This window comes from Elephas maximus, chromosome 25, assembly GCF_024166365.1.
Source record: "Elephas maximus indicus isolate mEleMax1 chromosome 25, mEleMax1 primary haplotype, whole genome shotgun sequence".
Taxonomy (NCBI): Eukaryota; Metazoa; Chordata; class Mammalia; order Proboscidea; family Elephantidae; genus Elephas; species Elephas maximus.
The window spans coordinates 20074722-20098417 of NC_064843.1; the positions used below are offsets into that span (position 1 = coordinate 20074722).

A 23696-nucleotide genomic window follows, 5' to 3' on the forward strand; every position below is an offset into this window, starting at 1 on the left:
ATTAGTGGTGATTGGAATGCAAAAGTTGGAAACAAAGAAGAGTCAGTACGTGGAAAATATGGCCTTAGTGATGTTCGTGACCCCGGAGATCGAATGGCAGAATTTTGAAAACCAATGACTTATTCATTGGAAATACCTTTTTCAACAACATAAATGGTGACTATACACATGGACCTCACCAGATGGAATACACAGGAATCAAATCATATACATTTGTGGAAAGAGACAATGGAGAAGCTCAATATCATCAGTCAGAACAAGGCCAGGGGCTGGCTGCAGAACAGACTATCAATTGCTCATATGCAAATTCAAGTTGAAGCTGAAGAAAATTAAAACAAGTCTACAAGAACCAACATATAACCTTGACTATATCACACCTGAATTTGTAGAAAGTCTCAAGAATAGATCTGACACATTGAACACTAATGACTGAAGACCAGAACAGTTGTGTAATGACGTCAAGGACATCATACATGAAGAAAGCAAAAGATCATTAAAAAGACAAGGAAGAAAGAAAAGACCAAAATGGATATCGGAAGAGACTCTGAAACTTGCTTTTGAATTTAGAGCGGCTAAAGCGAACGGAAGAAATGATGAAGTAAAAGAGCAGAGCAAAAGATTTCAAAGGGTGGCTTGAGAAGACAAAGTAAAGAAGTATAATGAAATGTACAAAAACCTGGAGTTAGAAAACCAAGAGGAAGAACAGTCTTTGCATTTCTCAAGCTAAAAGAACTGAGGAAAAAATTCAAGCCTCGAGTTGCAATATTGAAGAATTCTATGGGCAAAATGTTGAAAATGCAGGAAGCATCAAAAGAAGATGGAAGGAATACACAGAGTCACTGTACCTAAAAGAACTGATGGATGATCATCCATTTCAGGAAGTAGCATATTATCAAGCCGATGGTATTGGAGGAAGAAGTCCAAGCTGCACTAAAGGCATTGGTGAAAAACAAGGCTCCAGGAGTTGACAGGATACCAACAGAGATATTTCATGAAATGGCTGCAACACTGGAAGCACTCACTTGTCTTTGTCAGGAAGTTTGGAAGACAGCTACCTGACCAACCAACTGGAAACTAACTGGAAGGGATCCGTATTTGTGTCCATTCCAAAGAAAGGTGATCCAAAAGAATGTGGAAATTATCAAACAATATCATTAATATTGCATACAAGTAAAATTATGCTGAAGATAATTCTAAAATGGCTGCAGCAGTGCATCGACAGGGAACTTCCAGAAATTCAAGCTAGGTTCAGAAGTGGGTGTGGAACGAGGAATATCATTGCTGATGTCAGACAGATCTTGGCTGAAAGCAGAAAATACCAGAAAGATGTTTACCTGTGTTTTATTGACTATGCAAAGGCATTCAACTGTGTGGATCATAACAGATTATGGATAACATTTAGGAGAATGGGAATTCTAGGACACTTAATTGTGCTCATGGAGAACCTGTACTTAGAACAAGAGGAAGTAGTTCAAACAGAATACGAGATTACAACTCAACATAAAACAAAAACCCTCACTACTGGACCAATAAGCAACATCATGATAAACAGATAATATTGAAGTTGTTGGAAACCCTGGTGGCGTAATGGTTAAGTGCTATGGCTGCTAACCAAGAGGTTGGCAGTTCGAATCCACCAGGCGCTCCTTGGAAACTCTACCGGGCAGTTCTACTCTGTCCTGTAGGGTCGCTATGAGTCAGAATCAACTCGGGAGTAGTGGGTTTATGGAAGTTGTCAAGGATTTTGTTTTACTTGGATCCATAATCAAAGCCCATGGAAGCAGCAGCCAAGGAATCGAACAATATATTGCATTGGGCAAATCTGCGAAAGACCTCTTTAAAGTGTTGAAAAGCAAAGATGTCACTTTGAGGGCAAGGTGTGTGTCATGAATTGAATTCTGTCCCCCAAAAATATGTGTATCAATTTGCCTGAGCCATGATTCCCAGTGTTGTGTGATTGTCCACCATTTTGTCATCTGATGTGATTTTCCTATGTGTTGTAAACCCTATCGCTATGATGTTAATGAGATGGATTAGTGGCGGTTATATTGATCTACCAGATTGGATTGTGTCTTGAGCCCATCTTTTGTGAGACATAAAAGAAAGAAGTGAGCAAAGAAACAGGGAGACCTCATACCACCATGAAAGCAGTGACTGGAGCGGAGTGCATTCTTTGGATCTGGGGCTCCTGCGAGGAGAAACTCCTAGTCCAGGGGAAGATTGATGACAAGGACCTTCTTCCAGAACGAACAGAGAAAACCTTCACCTGGAGCTGACACCCTGAATTTGGGCTTCTATCCTACTAGACTGTGAGAAAATTAATTTCTCTTTGTTAAAGCCATCCACTTGTGGTATTTCTGTTATAGCAGCACTAGATGATTAAGACAGTGTGCCTGACCCAAGCCATGGTATTTTCAGTCACCTCATATGCATGTGAAAGCTGGATAATGAATAAGGAAGACCGAAGAATTGATGCCTTTGAATTACGGTATTGGTGAAGAGTATTGAATTGTGGTCCCCAAAAATGTGTGTTAACTTGGCTAGGCCATGATTTGCAGTATTGTGTGGTCGTCAACCATTTTGCGATCTGATGTGATTATCCTATGTGTTGTAAATTCTAACCTCTATGATGTTAGTGAGGAAGGATTAGAAGCATTTGTGTTAATGAGAAAGGACTTACCCTACAGGATTAGGCTGTATCTTGAGTCAATCTCTTTTGAGATATAAAAGAGAGAATCAAGCACAGAGGAGAAGGACCTCATACCACCAAGAAAGAAGGGCCAGGAGCTGAGTGCATCCTTTGGACTCAGGGGTCCCTAGGTTGAGAAGCTGTTAGACCAGGGGAAGATTGATGACAAGGACTTTCCCCCAGAACCACAGAGAGAAAAAGCCTTCCCAGGAGCCGGTGCCCTGAATTTAGACTTCTAGCCTCCTAGACTGTGACAGAATAAATTTGTTTGTTAAATCCCCCCATTTGTGGTATTTCTGTTATGGCGACACTAGATATCCAAGATAGAATTTGGTACCAAGAGTGGGGTGCTGCTCTAACAGATGCCTAAAATGTGGAAGTGGCTTTGAAACTGTGAATGAGTAGAAGCTGGAAGAGTTTTAACATGTCTAATGGTGGAAGCCTAGATTGCCTTGAAGAGACCGCTGGTGGAATTAAATTCTGGCAAGGTCTCAGAAGGAAGTGAGGAAAACTGTAACACCAGAGATGGCATAGATGGAGGGAAGCAGGAGCAGAGAAATGGCAGCAGCAGAACCAGGAGAAAGGAATCAGATGGCACGGGAGCTGACCCACGGAACCACAGAGCTGAGTGCTTTTGGACAGGAGGCTTCCTAATGGAGTGGGGTGCCTCTGGGCATTTATTGCTGGAGCTAGGCTTGCTGACCCATGGAGCAAAAGGGCTGAGTGTCTTCTGGCCAGGTTTACTGTCAGAATGGGGTACCTCCAGGGACTTATCAGTAGAGCTAAAGAGCTTTGCAGCACCTGCTTAAGCAGGGCAGATACCTGGCCAACCCAAGGACCCGAGGGACCGAGAGGCCAGGGAACCAGGAGGCAGAAGCTGAAAAGACAAGGAACACAGGAGGCAGAGCTGCCTCCATCTCAAAGGGTAGGGCCCAGACCTCTGGAGTCTCAAAGGGTGGAGCCATGACCTCTGGGCTTTCAAAGGATGGGGCCACAGCCTCAAGATTTCAAAGAGTCAGATCTTCACCAACTCTGTTCTGGAGTGTGAGGCTGCCTTTTACGAGTGCCAGTGGGATGGGGCCAGATCCGCTGCCTAAAGTAGAACAGGGCCTGTCGGGGCCAACAGGGTGGAGTCACAACTCAGATGGACTAGGAGAATGGGACCGCCCAAATGTGAGGGAGCATAGTTGCTATTCTAGTGGGCCTGGAAGGCAGAGCTGACGCCCAGGGCCAAAGGACCTCCACCCAGAATCTGCAGAGAATGGCCAACACCCAGAGGCTGGAGGGCAGGGCCATTGCCTAAATGGTCTCAGAACATTTTCAAGCCTTGAGAGCTGATGTAATGTGTTCTGCTGATTTGCTTGGTGCCTATTATCTCCTCTTTCCCTCCAGTTTTTCCCATTTGTAATGGAAATGTTTAGCTTGTGTCTGTTCCGCCATTGTACTTTGGAAACAGATAACTTGTATTCTGGGTTTCATAGATGAAGAGGAATTTTGCCCCAGGAGATTTTGGACTTGGAGTTGAATTTTGACTTTTGCTATGATACGATGGGGTGAATATGTTTCACATGTGGCAAGGACATGAATTTTGAGGAGCAAAGGCTGGAATGTTATGGATTGAATTGTGTCCCCCCAAAATGTGTGTCAACGTGGCTAGCCCATGATTCCCAGTATTGTGTGGTTGTCTACCATTTTGTGATCTGATGTGATTGTAAATTCTAACCTCTATGATGTTAGTGAGCCAGGATTAGAAGCATTTGTGTTAATGAGAAAGGACTCACCCTACAGGATTAGGCTGTATCTTGAGTCAATCTCTTTTGAGATATAAAAGAGAGAATCAAGCACAGAGGAGAAGGACCTCATACCACCAAGAAAGAAGGGCTGGGAGCTTAGGATGTCCTTTGGACCCAGGGGTCCCTGGGGTGAGACGCTCTTAGACCAGGGGAAGATTGATGACAAAGACCTACCCCTAGAACCAACTGAGAGAAAAAGCCTTCCCTGGGATATGCTGGCCTGACTGTGAGAGAATAAATTTCTGTTTGTTAAACCCACCCACTTGTGGTACTTCTGTTATAGCAACACTAGATAACTAAGACAGCTGCCATTGAGTCAACCCTCTACTCATGGTGACCCCATGCACAACAGGATTGGACTGCTGTGATCCATAGGCCTTTCTTCCTAGTCTGTTCAGAGTCTTATAAGGCTGAAACCAAGGTGTTAGCCAGGCTGCCTTCCTATTGGGAGGCTCTGGGAAGCATCTGGATGAATTTAGTTCCTTGGATTGGAGGGTTGAGGTCCCTGTTTCCTTGCTTGCTGTCAGCTGAGGTCTGCTTTCATCTCCGAGAGGCTGCCTGCATTCCTTGCCACGTGGCCCCTCCATCTTCAGAGCCAGCAGTAGAGAATCTCCCTTGGGTCAAATCCCTCTCATGCTTTGAATCTCTTTCGCCAGGAAAAGCCCTGTCCCTTTTAAGCCCCATCACTTAGGTCCTGAGTAGGTCAGGCCCACTGAGGATAATCATTCTTTCTTTTTTAGCTTTTTGTTTCTGAGCTTTATTATTTAATTGTGCATTAGGTTAAACTTTACAGAGCAAATTAGACTCCCATTCAATAATTTGTATATAAAGCGTTCCATGGCTTTGGTTTCATTCCCCACAGTTTGTCAGGACTCTCCCCATTTCTGCCCTGGGTTCCCTGTTTCCTTTCGTCCTGATTTTCTACCCCTTCGTGCCTTCTCATCTTTGCTTTTGGACAAATATTGCCCTTTTGATCTCGTGTAATTTGATTGTTCTAAGGAGCATGTTCCTCTTGGGTGTTATTGTCTGTTTTACGGGCTTGTCTGTTGTTTGACTGAAAAGTGGCCTCTGGGAATGACTTCAGTTCTAGATCAGAAGGGTGTCTTAGGGCCACAGTCTTTGGTGTAATCATTGTTTTTTAAAGTAAACAGCACCATATATTTCCCACTAGGAAGTTGTGGTTGTTTTTAAATTCTGCCTCCCACCTGAAGCCTCCCGCAGTGAGCTATAAATAGTTATATTCCCAGAGGAGTTTCTCTGCTCTCACAAATGATTCCGGCCTTGAATGTCACACACACAGCCTTCGCACTCCCTGGGCTGAGCTAGCACATACCTGTGACTCCACTTAAAATTACAGCCCATGCCCTGTACTCTTTATCTCCCTCCCTGCATTATCAAATGGTGATAAGTGCTGTGGTTTCTACAGGCGACCTGGAGAGCCTCCCTTGGACCTGGGCAGTATCCCCTGGTTGGGCCATGCCTTGGAGTTTGGAAAAGATGCTGCCAGCTTCCTCACTAGGATGAAGGAGAAGCATGGTGATATCTTTACGGTAAGTGCCTCTTGGGAGAGAAAGGGATGAGCAGCTGGGTCTGTCATATCTGGTTGCATAGTGATTTCCTCAGCATCCATCCATACACTAACCTACTTGTACAACATCCATTCAATGGTTCATTCAACTTTCTATCTGTCTCTCCAACTGTAATCCACTGCTTATCTGACATCCATCTCTTCAGTATCCCTGTAGCATCTTTCCAACATCAAGCTATGCAGTCATTCAATATCTATTCAGTGCTTGTACATCCATCCAACTGATCGCCATCCATCCATCCATGCATGCATCTATCCTTCCTTCCTTCCTTCCTTCCTTCCATCCTTCTCTCCATCCAATGTCTATCCTTCCACCCATATAACCAATGTCTGCCCAGCATTCTCCCAGCATTCATCCATATATTTCATTGCACTCATCCATCCATCTTGCCATATACTTACCCAATATGTATCTCTCCATCCAGTCACCCATTATCCATCTCTCCATTCTTCTACCCAAAATTTCCCAAATATTCTTTCATTCATGTATTTGACATCCATCTAAATTTCATCCACATATACAATTCTACCAATTTCCATTCTTCCATTTATCTTCCAATCTATCCATTATCCACCCAACAATCAGCTATCCAGCTATTCAGTGTCCAGTGTCTGTTCATCCATTTCATCTGTCAACTCATTATATATCTATTTATACCTCCATCTATCTGTTCAACCTTCCAACATCCGTTCAAGCAACTGCTACCCATCTATCCATCTTCCATCTATCCTTCCAACTTCCATCCATCCATGTAACATCTATCATTCAATCTGTTTGCCCAGTATCCACTTAGCATCCTGCCATCCTTGTACCCAATATTTATTCATACATTTATTTTCCAGCTAACCTCCAGAGACCCATCCATCCATCTTTTCCTCTAATATCCATTCATTGATCTATCCATCCATTTATCCACTCATCTAGCAATCCATCCACTAGTATTTACTCAACAGCATCCATCCATCCATCCATTCATACATCCATTTATCCGTATATTTATCCATCCACCCATCTACAATCCATCCACTAGAATTTATCTGACAGCATCCATCCATCCATTCACCCATCCTTCAATCCATCCATTTATTCTTCTATCTACCTGTCCGTATACACATCCAACAATCACCATTAACATTTGCTCAACTCCACCCATCCATGCATGCATGCATGCATCCATCCATCTATCCATCCAGCCATCCATCTGTGATGCACAGAGTATTCATCTGCTGCCTTCTCTAGGCACACTCTTTCTTGATTGCTGGAGATACAGCAACAACCAAGTTTACCACGGAGGGTGCTTAAGAGTGAGATGGTTAAGAGCATAGCTTTTGGTTCAAAAAAGCCCTGAATTCATATCCTAGCTCTGCCCATTCTCAACTATGTGATCTTGGGCACATTGCATTCCTTCTCTAAGCCTCACTTTTTCAGCTGTCATTGGGTGAATGGTGGTCCCTACGTCTCAGGGTTTTCATGAGGGGACATCGTCTGTTATGTGTTCATTGGGGGCAGTGACTGGCACCTAGTAAGCCCTTGACTGCTGAGAGATGCTGTTGTCCATAGTAATACTCCTCACTCCATTCCTGCTGACCTCCCACAGGTGCTGGTGGGGGGCAGGTATGTCACTGTCCTCCTGGACCCACACTGCTATGACACAGTGGTGTGGGAGTCTCGCACCAAGCTGGACTTCCACGCCTATGCCGTCTTCCTTATGGAAAGGATTTTTGATGTGCAGCTTCCGCATTACAACCCCAGTGATGAAAAGGCCAGGATGAAACCGTGAGTGGCTAAAGATGGCACCTGCTGTTGGGCTAGGGTGGGTGACGTGCTTCCACCTGTGAACCCCAAGTCCTGTGTGGGTTGTGCTTGGCTCCAAAGCAGATGTCTACTAAAGATATTTTGTTTCGCTTGAGCCAGGAGACAGAAGACAGGTGAGAAAAAACAAAACAACCCAAAAGAACTGAGCTGAAAAATACTTTACCTCCTATCCCTATCTCTTTTAGGAGGCAGCCCAGTTTTAGTAGGAGATCAGGGTTTGGGTCAGCCAGACCTAGATTCAAATCCCAGGTCTGCACTTTCCTGCTTTGTGACCTTGAACAAATCACTTCTCCTCTCTGAGCCTCTGTTTCCTTATCTGTAAAATGAAGGGGAATCAGTGGGTCAATTAATATTTTTGAATCCATACTCTGTGTCAGGCACCACGCATTATCTCATCAGTCTTCACAACATGCTGGCAGGTAATTGACTTATAACCCCATTTTATAGATGAGGATGTTGGGGCTCAGAGAGGAGAAGTGACTTGCTCCAGGTCCCTCAGCTAGGAAGTGGTGCAGCTCCTGAAATACCAGGAATAATTAGATCAACAAGACAACCTATTTCCTCTACATTCATTTAGCAAACATCTGAGGGCCTCCTGTGTGCTGGTCACTGTTCTAGATGTAGGTGGTGTAGAATGATGTCAGCCACCATTTGAAGATACCTGCCATATGCCAGGTGTTTTATAGGCACACCTTTGTATGAGTACATTAGTCCTAAGAGGTAGGTATTTTCATCCTTATTTTACAGACGAGGAAACCGAGGCTCATATAAGTGAAGTGGATTAAGGTCCACCACTAGTAAGTGGCAGAGGCTGGATTTGAATCCAGGTCTGTTGACTCTTCAGTTCATCCTCCTCCGCCTGAGATGTAAGGCAAATAAGACCCTGTGTCTGCCCCTGAAGAGCTCACACAATGTGGTGGGAATCTCCTAGAGCTAGGAGTTAGGAAAAGCACCCAGAAACCTGTGTTTTGCAGGATTGCTAAAGCTGAGGAAAGGCCAGCATTATGGGTGAACATTGATGGGAGGAGATGCCCAGTTCTGACCTTGGCCTTGTGGGACAGCTGCTAAGAGTATTTCTGAGTCCAGGTGTCCTGGGTCCTGACACTCCAGGGGTTCCCATGGGGTCCCATTGACAACAACAATCCACAGTTCACTGCATCCTACCCCCACCTGCCCAGAGAGAATCCTAGTTTCCTCCAGTGTCTGCTCCAAGAGTTTCTGGGAATTTCTCACAAGCTGGCATGATGTCCTCTGGGCAGGGCTACCACACCTGTTGAGGGCCACTGTCTGCATTGAGGACTTGTGGTTGGAGTGGGGTTGTGGGCCACTGGGTCAGGGTCAATCACTGTGTCAGCACCCATTTATTGAGCACTTACAATGTGCCAGGTGTCATGCTAAGCCCTTTACGTGCCTTATCTCACATGGATCATGTCTCTTATTTTTCCGACAGTGTTCTAACTTGAACACTGAAAAGGTGTTACTACCTGGGAGCTTATGGACTCCCTCTGAAGGCTTTCCCCTCATGAATTAACCAAGAATGCAGAGACTTACTCAGTCTAAAGGGATCCATCCTGTCCAAACAGCAGGTGGAGACGGAACTAGACCACCCGATCTCTATACTAGCACTGTTCTTGTTGCTTCCACAAGGTGTTGCTGTTGAACATTGGCTTTGCATTGCCCCCCAGACACTCTTGTTCATGTCCTTGGCATCTACTCATACGCGCAGTCATGGCTTTCAATGTTGATCTGTATCAGTGAGGCTCAATACGGTCTTCATCCTTCCAGAACCTTCCAAAACGTTCCAGAATTGGTTTGTTCCTCAGACTCTTAAGCATACATGATGAGACCAGGTCAGATTCCTTTCTTCCTCGCGTTGAGTTCACTCAGAGTCCTGTCTTACTGGTAGTCATTTGTCAGGGGTGCACCTTAACCATCCAAACTGGTCTCTAACTTTGGATCGCAGGGAGAAAGGGTTGGTCTCTTAGTTATTTCTCTTCCAGAAGGCTGTGGGTTCCTCTTGCAAGCTTTATGTGCCAGGGGAGGGACGGACTCTCATGGTTAAGTGCTCAGAGTCCAGAATTGGGTAGAGCAGTGTTTCAATCCCAGCTGTACCACTTACTGGCTGTGTGACCTTGGATAAGTTACTTTCTTCTCTGTTCCTGAGTTTCTTCATCTGTAAAATGGGTGTCATAATAGTAACTATTATTCCTAGGGTTGTCAGATGATCAAATGACATAATTTTGCTTAGCACAGTAAATGGTGACTATTGTTGTTGATGATAATAGTAATATTGTTTCATCTGTACAAGCCAGTCTTCCAAAGGCTCCCATTACCAATGAGGACCTTGGACTTTGGGACCCTGGAATTTGCAGAGGCAAGTACTTGTGTGTCTTTGGGAGGCAGACTCTCACACCTCTACTTCCCACCCCAGGACTCTCCTCCACAGAGACCTCCAGGCACTCACGGAAGCCATGTATACCAACCTTCGCACGGTCCTGCTGGATGATGCTACAGAGGCAGGTGGTGGCTGGCACGAGACGGGGCTCCTCGATTTCTCCTACAGCTCCCTGCTCAGGTGGGCCTGGGGTCCCCCACTTTTCCTTCTGGGTGGAGCCCAGCATCTGGGCCTGCATCAGTCGTGAGGGGTGGCTAGGTAAACCACAAGCACTTTGTGGGTAGGGAAGCACTTTGGAACACTTAAGGCAAAGGCTGCAAGAAAGACACTGTACATCTGGGACCCCAAGTGCTCGCCTGAACCCCAAAAGGGGTCGGGCCTCACTGGTCACCCAGGAAGGGGTTATCAGGACGAGTCTTCAAAGACCATTTTGTCCTGTGGCTTCCAGACTTTGGGATATTGCAGACCAGAAAAACAAAATGTTTGGAGACCAGCTGAGCACTTTAACCTTTTATCAGACCTTGTAAACGTATATTAAAAGCTATGCAACTGGACGTTCTTCAGCAATGCCAGGCACTATTCCAGGCACTGAGGACAGAACAGGGAACATGACAGATGAAGTCACGAAACTCACAGAGTTGGCACTGTAGTGGGGGAAACAGACGATAAACCAATAAATAAAGACAATTTGTCAGAGAGTAGTAAATGTGATGACGGAGATCAACAGGTGGGTGATAGTGTGGGGGCTCCGTGAGCCAGGCTGACCAGGGAGGGCCACCCTGAGGGTCTGACCTCAGATCTGAGACCTGTCTACAAGCTGCCCACCACACCAAGATTCTGGGCAGAGGGAACAGCAAGTGCAAAGGCCCAGAGGTGAGGGAGCTGAGGGTGGAGGGTGGGCGGTGGAGATGAGGTCATAGTTGATGGCAACCAATCTTGCAGAGCCTCAAAGCCATGGAAGTGTCTGTCAGTTTGTTGTACCGTGGTGGCTTGCATGTTGCTATAATGCTGGAAGCTATGCCACCAGTATTTCAAACACCAGCAGAGTCACCCATGGTGGACAGGTTTTAGTGGAGCTTCCAGACAAAGACAGACTGGGAAGAAAGGCCTGGTGATCTGCTTCTGAAAATTAGCCAATGAAAACCTTATGGATCACAACAGAACATTGTCTGATATAGTGCTGGAAGATGAACCCCTCAGGTTGGAAGGCAATTGTTTTGTTTTACATGAGGTCGCTATGAGTTGGAGCCGACTCAACGGCACCCACCAACAAGATGGGCCATTATTGGGGGTTTAAGCAGAGACCTGACATGATCCAACTTAGAGATTTAAAGCTCCCCCTGGCTGCTGGGTGGAGAATAGGCTGGAGGTGGAGGATGTGGGGATGAGAGGGAGGCTGTTGGCGTCCAAGTAAAAGTAAAGAACGGCCTGGACCTGGAAGGTGGCAGGAAAGATGGCGAGAATTTGGGTAATTTACAGAGCTGAGAGGACCAGCTGAAAGATGTGATTGGGGGTCAAGGGGGTGGGCAGTGAGGGAAAGAGTGGTCAGTGAGTCGTGTTGAGGACAGTTCCTTGGGTTTTGTTGGTGCCTTTAACTGACCATCATTTCAAAACAGAAAGGACCTTTCAACTCCTCCAAAAACTGAGAGCAATATACTTTCAGAATAAAGCATAGCCATTCATGGATACATACAGGCGTGTGGGCTCATATATGACATGTGTGTGCATACATGTAGCCTCCACGTGGGCTCACTCATTTAATCCTCACAACAGCTCTGTGAGGCTGGTACTGTACAAGCCCTGTTTGACAGATGAGAAAACTGAGGCCTGGAGAGCCTCTGTCATTTCCCCAGAGTTCCACACTTGGGTCATGGCCAGGCTGGCTCCAGGGCCTGGGCTCTCAACCATGACCCTCTTCATGTAAGTGGCCACATTCTTCTACACGGAGTGGTGCAGACACCATCAGGGCTGCATTTGGTCTGGAATGCTGAGCTGGCCTGCCCTGTCGTTATATAGATGGGGAAACTGAGGTCCAGAGAGGGCCAGTTAAAGCCACTTAGTGCGGGCTCCTGGCTCCCGCCACCCCAAGTCTTTGTGGGGGCAAAGAAGTCACAGAAAGAGGAGTGGGACTTGGTGGGTGGGGAGAGGCAGTGGTGAGTGGGTCTGTTTAGGCCCCATGGTAATAGCTGACACAGTGGCAAGAAGTCCGATGCAAATCAGCACCTGTAAATTGGCACCTGTGTCCTCAGGGCCTGAGGACTGGGCTGGAGCTCTTGCTTCCTGGCTTGGCAGCTTTGGGTCTTTTCGTCACCATCTGCAGCCCCTAAAAAAGGAAGGGAATGGGCTTAGGGTGGCACGGTGGCTGCAGGGACGCAGACATGGAGGTGCAGGTTCATGTGGCCCCAAACCATGAGGTACCCCTGCTTACAGCCTCCAACCTGTTCTATATTGCTCTCACCTCACTCAGAGTCACATCCAGAGCTCTAGCCCTGGCCCGCGGGACCCTGCAGGATCTGCCGACACCTCTGCCCCATTCTCTCTTGAGGTCCCCGCTCTCTCCCCTCCCATCACACCAACCTTCTGCTGCTGCCAGAACCCACCAGCAGCCTCCCAACTTTGCAGTTACTGCCCCTCCTCCTGAGAGGCTGTTTCCCCAGATGTCGGCTTGGCTCCTGCCTCACTCCATCTAAGTTTCATCTCAAGTGTCGCTCCTCAGAGAAGCCCTTCCTGACACCCCATTCAATAGACCGCTCTCTCCCGTTATCCACCCCGCCCCAGCTTTTTTCTTTATAGCACTTAGCGCCACCTAGAGGTTGCATATGTATTCACACATGTAGCTATTTATCGAGGAGTCCCAGTGGCGCAATGGTTAAGAGCTTGGCTGCTAACTGAAAGGCTGGTGGTTCAAACCCACCAGCAGCTCTGTGAGAGAAAGACCTGGAGATATGCTCCCATAAAAATTGTCAGCCTTGGAAACTCTATGAGCAGTTTTACACTGTCCTATAGGGTCGCTATGAATAGGAATCAGCTGGACGGCACACAACCACCACCACCACCCCGTGGCGCCAACAACAGTTATCGATTGGCTGTTTTCGGCCATGTTATTTTGATATGAACGTGCTGTAGGAAGGGTCTCCAGTTACACAGCTTGAAACCTTGTGGCCTTCCTGGTTTGTTTTCATTGCCTATTTTTGGTAGAAATATTTGTACAGGACGAACTTTCTCCGCTTTAGGAGAAACAGCAACAGAAGTGCTGTGATAGATAGCGACCCTGGGGCATGGCCAGTTCCTGTCCATCTAAAAGGGAGAAGGGCGGTGACGCAGAGCAGAGTCTCTCCTTCCTCAAGATAAGATGAGCAGGAGATCCAGATCTTCGTGTGAATTTTCCCAAGTTTTTAAATGTCGTTTCAGCTTGTTTTTAGGAAAACTCTACTGGCCAAACAAAACACGTTCAGGGACTGAACCCAGTTTGCAGGCTGCCCCTCTACAACTTCTGCCATAAGGAAAGCGAGAGCCTTGGAAGAAAGAGAGGGAATTCCTTCTGGGCTGATGAGGAGGCTCACGTAGGGCCAGTGGGTTAGACTCCGGAAGGTGTTTGGCTATTCTAAGGAAGGATTGCCTCCTCATAGTGCAATGGGCAGGTGGTGAACTCTCCGTCCCTGGGAGTATGGAAGCCAAGGCTGGTTGATAGAGAGGTAAATGGGATTCAGGGGGAAGGAAGGATGGTGGCTTGGATGACTCTGAGGCCAGAATCATTCTGACCCTGTAATTTCCCCCCAAGATCAGCATTCTCAGGACCAAGTTCTAACTATTCACCCATCCATCCATTGAGGACCTACTATGTACCTGCACTGTACAGGTGCAGAGAGAGATTGGGGACAAGACAGGAACCAGACAGGCCTCTCGGGCCCCTGCCCTCCTCATTGCTGCTCCCATCCTCTCGTGTTCTGGGAACATCCCTCTCCTGGGAGATCCAGGGGCTGGGAGGAGCTCAGGTCGGGGGGGGGTGGGGGGTGGGGGGGAGGGGTATTGTGGGGACTTCAATGACCTCTCTGCAGAGGCCCCAAACCCTCCCTCCACTCGGAAAAAGTAAAGACCTGTGTTTTCCCTCCTGGAACTGAGACCAGTGGGGCCAGGCAGGGGCTGGATTCCTGGAGCCTGAGAAAGAGGCTGCTGGTGGGAACATTTCCACTGAGAGCTTTCCTGGGGGAGGGGGCAGTGTGAGTGTGTGTCTGAGCGTGAGTGTGTATGTGAGCAGGGGCGGATTATCCAATAGGCAAGGTAAACACGCTTACCAGATCATCTGTAGCGAATGGTTGATCAAAGATGTGGTGAAATCCATGTGAAATTTGCACTACCAATTAGTAAGTGAGCAAAAGTAAGCCCGTGCTTACCTTGTTTACTGAATTATCCACCCCTGTCAGGGACTGTGAATTTGAAAAGGGCCTTTGATTCTATAGGTAGGTGCTGTGGGGTTGGGAGAGAGATGCCAGCTGTACCTAGAAGCAGAGTATTTGATGTGGTAAAAAAAAAAGAAGTGAAATTGTTCGCTACTGATGATCTGGTAAGCAAGGTAAGCACCATGCTTACCTTGCCTATTGGATCCTCCGTCCCTGTGTATGAGCATGTGTGTATGATCAAGGCGCACACAAACTCCCTGTGTTTTCTCCCTTCACACCTGCTCAGGCCTGTCCCTCCTGCTCAGACCTCCCAGGGCCCCCACCTCCCTCGGGTCAAGCCCAGCCTTCTCACTGTGGCAGGCACCCTCCCTGCCCTGGCCTGCCTGACCAGCCCTGACAACTCCCAGACCCTCCTGCTCCTCTCCCCGCACAGGCCAGCTCTGCCCCCTGGTGGACGACCCCTGGCAGCTCTCTGACAGGCTCCAGGCCTTTGCACAGGCTGTGCCCTCTGCCTCTCTTTTCACGTCAGCCTCCTCCTGCCTCAGGGTGTTTGCACTGTCTCTTCCTTTTGCCCCGCCCCCTCCCTCTTCTCTACCCAGGCTTGCTCCGCATTCTTCAGGTTTCCACTTCAACGTGAGCCCTTCCCCGGCCAGCTGCGTATCTAACGTTGCACTCCCACCCTCCCACCTGCGTCCTAGTGTTAGGTCTGTCCACACCTCTGAGCATCATCTAACATAACACACGCTGGACTGGCTTCTCTAGTCTACTGTCTGTCTCCCAGCACTGGTGTGTCAGCTTCATGAGGGCAGGAGTTTTGTCCATTTCATTCACTGCTGTCCCCCCCGTGCCCAGAACAGTGCCCGGCATACAGTAAACCTGTTGCTGCTGAGTCAGTTTCGACTTAGTGACCCTGTAAGACAGAGCAGAACTGCCCCATAGAGTTTCCAAGGCTGTGAATCTTTACGGAAGCAGATTGCCACATCTTTCTCCTGCAGAGCAGCTGGGGGTTTGAACTGCCGGCCTTTCGGTTTAACCACTGCACCACTGGGGCTTCTTTGGCATACAATAGGTGCTCATTAAAGGTGAGGTGCAGGAATGAAGAAAAGCTTGTAGGCTGTGGGGGAAGGGCTTGGCTGGAACTGTACACCCACCCACCCACCTGCTTGCTACCCCCAGAGCCGGCTACTTGACCCTGTACGGAGTCGAGGCACTGCCACGCACCCATCAGAGCCAGACCCAGGATCGCGCCCACTCGGCCGACGTCTTCCACACTTTCCGCCAACTCGACCTGCTGCTCCCCAAACTGGCACGCGGCTCCCTGTCAGTGGGTGAGCATCATGAGGGCCCTGGTGGGTGGCACGGTGATGGAAAGACCTGGAACGGGGAGTGCAAGCTCAAGGTAAAGGATCAGAGGTAACATAGAAGGAAGGACAGCCTAATGCCCTGGGAGACAGTAAGATTCCTGTCACTGGAGGCATGCAAGGGCAAGTGCTAGAGAGAGGGAGGGCTTGGAAATTCTGATTCAGAACACCTGCCATGGAGTCTGGGAATCTGTGTGTGTGTGTGTGTTCCTTTTCTTGTTTTAATATTTTAGGTGTTTTCAAAAGTTTTTACAAGTAGTTCATGCTCATTATTAAAAATTAAGCCATGTAAAATAGCCATATTAAATAGAGAGAATAATAAAATTCTTCTTCCCTACTCTATCCCCAAGAAGATAAGGATCATGAAGAGGCAATTCACAGAGGAATTCACCACTCCTCTCCACAGAGGTAACCACAGTTCATAGCTTCTGACAGAGTTTTCTCTCAACAGACACCTACACAGACACACATGCACACACACACACACACACGCACACATGCATGTGTCATTTTAATTTTTTTCTATTTTTAAGGGAGCCCTGGTGGTGCAGTGGTGAAGTGATAGAGCTGCTAACCAAAAGGTCAGCGTTGAAATCCACCAGCTGCTCTTGGAAACCCCATGAGGCAGTTCTCCTCTGTCCTCTAGGGTCACTATGGGTCGGAATCAATGGCAACGGGTTTAGTATTTTGGTTTTACTTTTCAGGTTTTTCCTTTCCTTTTTTTTTTTTCCACTGAGGGAACAAGAAAGGTATAATTTACATGGGGGCAGCAGTGGTTCAGTGGTAGAGTTCTTGTTTTCCATGCAGGAGACCTGGGTTCAACTCCTGACCAGTGAAGGAAAGGGAATGAGTCTGCTCATTTCCACCAGATGTTATCAGTCTTCTCACTTGTTTGCCAGTCTGATGGGCAAAGGGCCGGAACTCATTGTTTAATTTGCATTTCCCCACAATCTCGTCAACCTGGAGCTATCAGGCTTTCAAATCTTGGCCAGTCTGATAGGCAGAGAAGAAGGCCTCTGGCTGTATGTGGCAGTTCCCTGACTACTGTGATGGGACGTCTTTTGTTTCACCAGGCATTTTCATTTCCTCCCTGTAAATTGCCTATTCAAGTTCCTTTTCTTTTTGGAGCCCTGGTGGCGCCGTGGTTAAGAGCTTAGCTGCTACCCAAAAAGGTCAGCAGTTTGAATCAACTAACCGCTCCTTGGAAACCCTATGGGACAGTTATTCTCTGTCCTATAGAGTTGCTATGGGTTGGAATTGACTCGATGGCAATGAGTTTGGGTTTTTTTTTGGTATCATCTTTCGGGGACCTTGGTGGTTCAGTGGTAGAATTCTCACCTTCCACGTGGGAGACCTGGGTTCGATTCCAGCCATTCATGCGCAGCCACCATCTGTCAGTGGAGGCTTGCCTGTTGCTAGGATGCTGAATAGGTTTCTATGGAGCTTCCAGACTAAGATGGACTAGGAAGAAAGACCTTTTGAAAATCATTCAGTGAAAAACCTGTGAATCACAGCGGTCTGATCTGCAGTGGGTCACGGGGATGGCACAGGACAGAGCAGCATTTTGTTCTGTTGGGCATGGGGTCACTACTTGTTGGGGGCTGACAAAACGGCAGCTAACAACAACAACAACAAACTGTCTTTTTAGAGGCGACTCATTATCTTACTGAATCCTGCCATCAATGCTGGAAGTTTGCTATTATTATCCCCATTTTGCAGATGAGGAGACTGAGGCTCAGAAAGTTGAAGTCACTTATCATAGACACATAGCTGACAGGTGGCAGAGCCAGCAAAATGGAAACTTGGTCTGTCTGATTGCAAAATCCTCTGTGTGAAACACCTGACACATAGTTGGCTCTCAATAAACATCCCAGCACTGGATTGCTTCTGCAAGAAAGAGTGGGTTTCTCCATTGTCCATTCCCTCATATCGACACCCCAGGGGAGTCTGGGTAGATGCAGAGAGGACCCTCGCCCTTCTGGGAGCAGTCCTGGGCTGGGTATAGGAAGGCTGCATTTCCCAGTGTGGACAGAAGGTGGCGGTGTTGGGGAAGATTTCTCATCTTAGAAAGTTGGTCCTGGAGGAGTGTGGACAAAGTGGCTGGCAGACCTTGTTGTGGGGTGTGTGAGTGGTGCAGCCTCTTTTGAAGAGCAATTTGGCACAGACTTTCAAAACATCAAATGCATATCCCTTTGATCATAAACTTTCATTTCTAGGACTTTATCCTACAGAAATGTCCACAGATACATGAAGATATTAATGGTCACATTGCTTGTAATAACAGAGCCAGAAACAACTTAAACGTCCACTGTTAAGGGCTTTATATACATTCATATAAAGGAAACCAATGCAACCATAAAATAAAATGGGATATACTGCCATAAGATAAAACGCACTAGTAAAAAAAGCAGTGTGCAGTCCAGCGGGTATAGTATGCAACCTACTGGTGTTTTTAAAAAATGTGAGATACGTATTTTTGCCTGTAGGAAGGCTGAGATGGGATGGAGGGAGACTCACTTTTTGCAGTGCGGTTGTGCTCCGCATAATATCCTTTTGGGCAACGTCTCACTGCAATATGATACACCTGTGGTCCCACATAGCTTTGCTAAGTATATACTATAATATGGTATTCACACAATATCCAAATCACATAACATCCTATTTCACAGAATGTATCATGGACGTTAAGCGACGCATGACTGTATACCCATTTGAACTCTTGAAGTTTCTTTTTTTTAAAAAAATAGTGTATTATTGTTGTTGAAAACATACGCAGCAGAACGTATACCTGTTCAACAGTTTCTACGTGTACAATTCAGTGACATAGATGACATTCTTCAAGTTACACCACTGTTCTCACCTCCTTTTCTGAATCATTCCTCCCCCGTTCACATAAACTCATTTCCCCCTGAACACTGCGAATCTTTCAAGTTGCTGTTGTCAGCTCGATCCCATAGAGCTAGTTCTCTTTTTTTATTATTATAATGTTTTACCGTGTGCATCTGTTACTCCTCCTCCACGCTTTCAGATATAAACATATTTTAAAACAAAGTTGACCGTTTGGGGACCCTCAGACCATTGAGGTTGGGGTGTTAGCCAGGTAAGTAGAGCCCCAAGCTCATCATCGTGCTTCCTTCTGGAAAACTTATTTTACTGGTTTTTTGGGAGGGAGCTATTTTATTTTTTTATTTTACTTGAATTTGACTGTTAAAGAATCAGATTCTTAATGCAAAAGCCTAGTGGCTTTAAAGATAAAACACAAGACTTTAAAGACATGTCCCCACTGGAGACCTCTCTCCAGGGGGCTGGAGGGGTCTCAAAGGAAAAACTTGAGAGGAACTCAAGCTTGGCACCCTCATTTTACGGGTGGGGAGACTCAGAGACAGACAGGGCCTTGGCCAAAGTCCTAGAGTAAGAAAGTTCTGGGATTTGAACCTGCTTCTCCCTAGCTGCATCACCAGGCACACAGGTTGTCAGTGCTGATTCGTGGTGTTGAGTCAATACTCTGGGACTGGTTAAAACATTAAAAATACAAAACGGTGACAGTGAAAAGCCTCCCTCCCTTTCTTGTCACTCCCACCTACCTGATTCCCACCCCCCACAATTTATTAGTTTCATGTGGATCCTTCCAGAGTTTCTTTATACAAATGAAAGTGAATGTGACTATACTCTTATTTTTCTTTTTTCCCGCAAATGGATTCCAAACACTGTTATGGGCACTTTGCTTTTTCCTAACAATATGCGATAAAACCAGTTGCCACTGAGTCAGCTTGGACTCACGGCAACCCCATGTGTGTTAGCGTAGAACTGTGCTCCGTAGGGTTTTCGATGGCTGATTTTTTTTTTCCTTTCTGGCAGTAAATTGCCAGGCCTTTCTTTTGAGGCACCACTGGGTGGACTTGAGCACACACATCCATCCATACGTATACCATTGTCTTGTAGCTTTGAAATAATGTTAAATGGTATCCTTCTGCACACAGCCTTTTTTTATTCTCTTTTGCTTTATTCTCTCGGCAGTCTGCCCCTGTGGGCTGTCTACGTCTGCCCATAAAGAGCCTTCTTATTTTTCTCACTGCCGCCTGGATTTCCAGAGCGTATGGAAACCATAATTCATTCAGTGGTGATTGTGAACTGGTGATCCGTGCGTGGCCAACGTTGATCTGCAGAGATGTTTTTGTGGCCTACAGAGTGTTTAAAAATTTCTTAATTAGATGCAAACATTAAAAAACTTCAGAAGATCTTTTTCAAAGCTCAGGCCCTTGAGCTGTGCTGGGCCGGGTTTCTCTGTTGTGCCTGGGGAGGGGGTCCTCTCAGTGGAGCTGAGTAGCCTCTTCCTGGCCCTCCTCTCTCCTTGACTTCACCTATCTTCCCTGGAGGTATTTGAGTTTCAGACCCCAGATCACCCTGTCCCTGCGATGGCTGAGTAGGTTGTTTCTGATGTCCAGCAATGCTGTGCTGAGCCCCGCCCTGCGGGTCTCCGCGTGCATGTGGGCTGGTGTTGCTCTGGGATCAGATACTAGCAAGGAGGGATGCTGCTCGATGTTTAGTGTTCTTTCTCCTGCTATGTAAAGAAACATCATTTATGTAACAAATATTTATTGAGCACCCACTATGGACCAGGTGCTGGGCACACAGAGGTGAATAACACAGACAAGGCTCCTGGCTCCCAGGAGACAAGGCCACTTGCCCCTTCCCGGTGGGGATGAGACAGACAATAAGCAAGTCTGTTGAAAGTGCCCCCCACTGGGGCCACCCAGCAGGTGGGGTCTGTCCCTGCAGCTTCATGCCCAAGGGAGTACTCCCCATGGAGTGGTACCCAGAAGACTTGGCTTCATGGGGGGCCAGGGCAGGGTGGCCCTGGGCTGTGGGCGGATCGGCACCCCCCGCTCTCTGTGCTCTATCCCTGCAGGGGATAAGGACCATGTGAGCAAGGCCAAAGGTCGCCTGTGGAAGCTGCTGTCCCCTGCCAGACTTGCTACCCGGGCCCACCGGAGCACCTGGCTGGAAAGTTACCTGCTACACCTGGAGGAGATGGGTGTGTCAGAGGAGATGCAGGCACGGGCCCTGGTGCTGCAGCTCTGGGCCACACAGGTGGGTATGGGCATGTGAGTGGGTGTGTGCAGGTGTGGATGTGGAAGAGCACGTGGGTATGTGTGCAAGTATATCTGTGTGTGATTGGGCAGGTGTGTGGGTGTGCATGTGTGTGTGCATGCAGGTCTGCATTATGAGTGCACATGGATGTGTGTATGCACGTATATGCAGGTATGCATGTGAATGTTATGTGTGCGTTTAAGTGTGTACGTGCACGTGGATATACATTTGTAAGCATGTATGTGTACACATGCAGGTTTGTGTCGTGAGTGCACATGGATGTGTGCGTGTGTGTGCATTTGCATGTGTGCATGCATGCAGGTATGCATCTGTAAGTGTGTGCAAGTGTGGGTATGTGTGTACACACCTGGCTCCCTGACTTCTTAACTGTCAAACAGCATCATAGACAGGATCATTCCTTTAATAAAATGAAAAACAAATTTAATTTGGAAAAATGTCAAAGTTACAGAAAATTCATGTGAATACACCGCCTCCACACTTACTGACATCGTTAAGTTCCAAAACCAGGTTGTTATGCAAAAATTGACGTTATTTGAAAATGGAGGGTGACCACATCAGATCATAAAATGGCGGGTGACTACATCATTATCCAACTGCCAAATTACATCATTACATAATGCCCAAACCACTGAGAATCATGGCCCAGCCAACTGGACACATAACCTTAACCTTCACAGCCAATGTTACTCTTGCCTTACGCCTCGGCGTTTGTTACTGCCAGACGTACGTTGTTAATGCACAAAATAGTCGGATAGTAGGTTTTTTACAATTGTTATAAATGCACAATATTGGTGATGAGATAGTGGGTAAGTGAGGAGTAGGTGTAGTCTCAGGAACTCCTATACCCTTGCCCTTTTTACTGCTTTTGTTAACATTTTACCATGTTTGCTGTATCTGTCTCTTACTGTATTATTTTGTTGAACCATGTGGAATATGTTATAGACATTATGACTTTTTAGCCCTAATTTCCGCAGCATGAACCCCCTAGGAGCTAGACCATTCTCTTACATGACCACACCATGATGATCAAGTTCAGGACATTTCACCCAGATACGGGCTCGTTTTCTAATATCCAGTCCACATTCCACTTTTTCCAGTTGTCCCAATCATGTCCTTTCTGGCTCATCTTGGTCCAGGATCCAGTCCAGGCTCACACGTTGCCTTTAGTCATCTTGCATCCTTAATTTTCTTTCATCTGGAATTCTCTGTGCCGCTCTTTGTTTTTCACGACCTTGGCATTTTTAAAGTGGACGGACTGGTTATTTTGCAGAATCTTTAAAAGTTCCATCGAGTACTTTCCATAGAGCACAGAGACCCTGCTCCGGTGTTGTTTACATTTTAGTGGGGAATGGGGCAGATGGTCAAGGAAACATACACAGTGATTTTAGGTGCAATTATGCAAGACATGAGATGGGGGCATGGGTAGGGAGACCCTGGGGTCCACTCTGGCCAGGATGGTGAGGGAGGCCTCACTGAGGAGGGGACATTTGAGCTGAGCCCTGGATGATAGAGCTAGATGTGGGGATTTGAGCAAGAGTTGGGGATAGAGCATTCCAGGCAGGGGGAGCAGCACATGCCAAGGTCCTGGGGTTCGGTCACGCCAGGTGTTTAGGAAACAGGAGTCAAGTGTGGCTGCAGCAGAGTGACTGAGGGGAAGTATGACTGAGGGAGGAGACCATGGGCGGTTTTGTGGGTTCAAGTAAGGACTTGGGCTTTTTCTCTGGGGAGGTGGCAGCCCTGAGTGTCGGGAGCAGAAGGACAGACTCTGATTCTAACAGGATCCCCCTGGCTGCTACAGGGGAGCGAGGGCAGAAGTAGGGACACCAGTGGGGAGGCCCCTGCAGTGGTCCAGGTGATGACGATGGTGACAGGACAGGCAGCGGCCGGGGGAGCTGTGAGACGTGGACAGATTCGGGATGCATGGGGAAGGCAGAGCCAGTGGCTTGGTAACGGACCAGATACTGGGGTGTGAGGAAGGAGATGCTGAGGATGCTTCCAGTCTGCAGGCCTGGTCCTGCCCTCGCCCCTGACCCCCGAGTCCCCTCCTTCTCTTAGCCCCACCTCAGCAGTGACAGTTGCACAGGCTGACTTTCTGAATAACTCCTCTTCCAGCAACTCATGACTTATTTTTAGTTTTCTCTTAGAGCCATTAACTGTCCCTGCAGTAGAGGTTGGTGAGGGGTGGGGGCTGTGTTTAATCAGCAGCTGGCCCCCCATTAGTGCCTATAGCATATTTACAGGCAGAGATGACTTGGAACTTCGAAGTGTCCCCAGAACCCCTTGTGGAAATGTCCTCCATCAGCAGAACTGGATGCTGGCCTGGAGGCTGGAGTGGCAGAAAATCCACAGAACAGCCTTTGGCGGGGCCAGGAGAACTGGGCAGAAGTCGGGCACAGGGCGTCCTCTGAGCTTGAGTCATTGGCAACATCCAAATTCAGGCAGGTGGAAAGACCCTTCAAGAGCCTACGTCTTGAGAGCAGGGCCAATAGGCTGTATAGCTCAGTGGTTTTGGGCACAGGCTGTGTGACCAGCCTCCCTGGTT

The 23696-nt window shown here is 47.4% G+C and overlaps 1 protein-coding gene across 1 annotated transcript in view; it reads left to right on the forward strand.

Moving 5' to 3' along the window:
- PTGIS (prostaglandin I2 synthase) overlaps positions 1-23696 on the forward strand; it is a 52192-nt gene that overhangs the window by 9810 nt on the left and 18686 nt on the right. The window contains exons 2-6 of the mRNA XM_049868925.1: positions 5909-6032; positions 7669-7847; positions 10318-10461; positions 15858-16009; positions 20952-21133. Of these exons, the coding sequence (XP_049724882.1) occupies positions 5909-6032; positions 7669-7847; positions 10318-10461; positions 15858-16009; positions 20952-21133 (781 nt within the window). The remainder of the gene's footprint in view (positions 1-5908; positions 6033-7668; positions 7848-10317; positions 10462-15857; positions 16010-20951; positions 21134-23696) is intronic.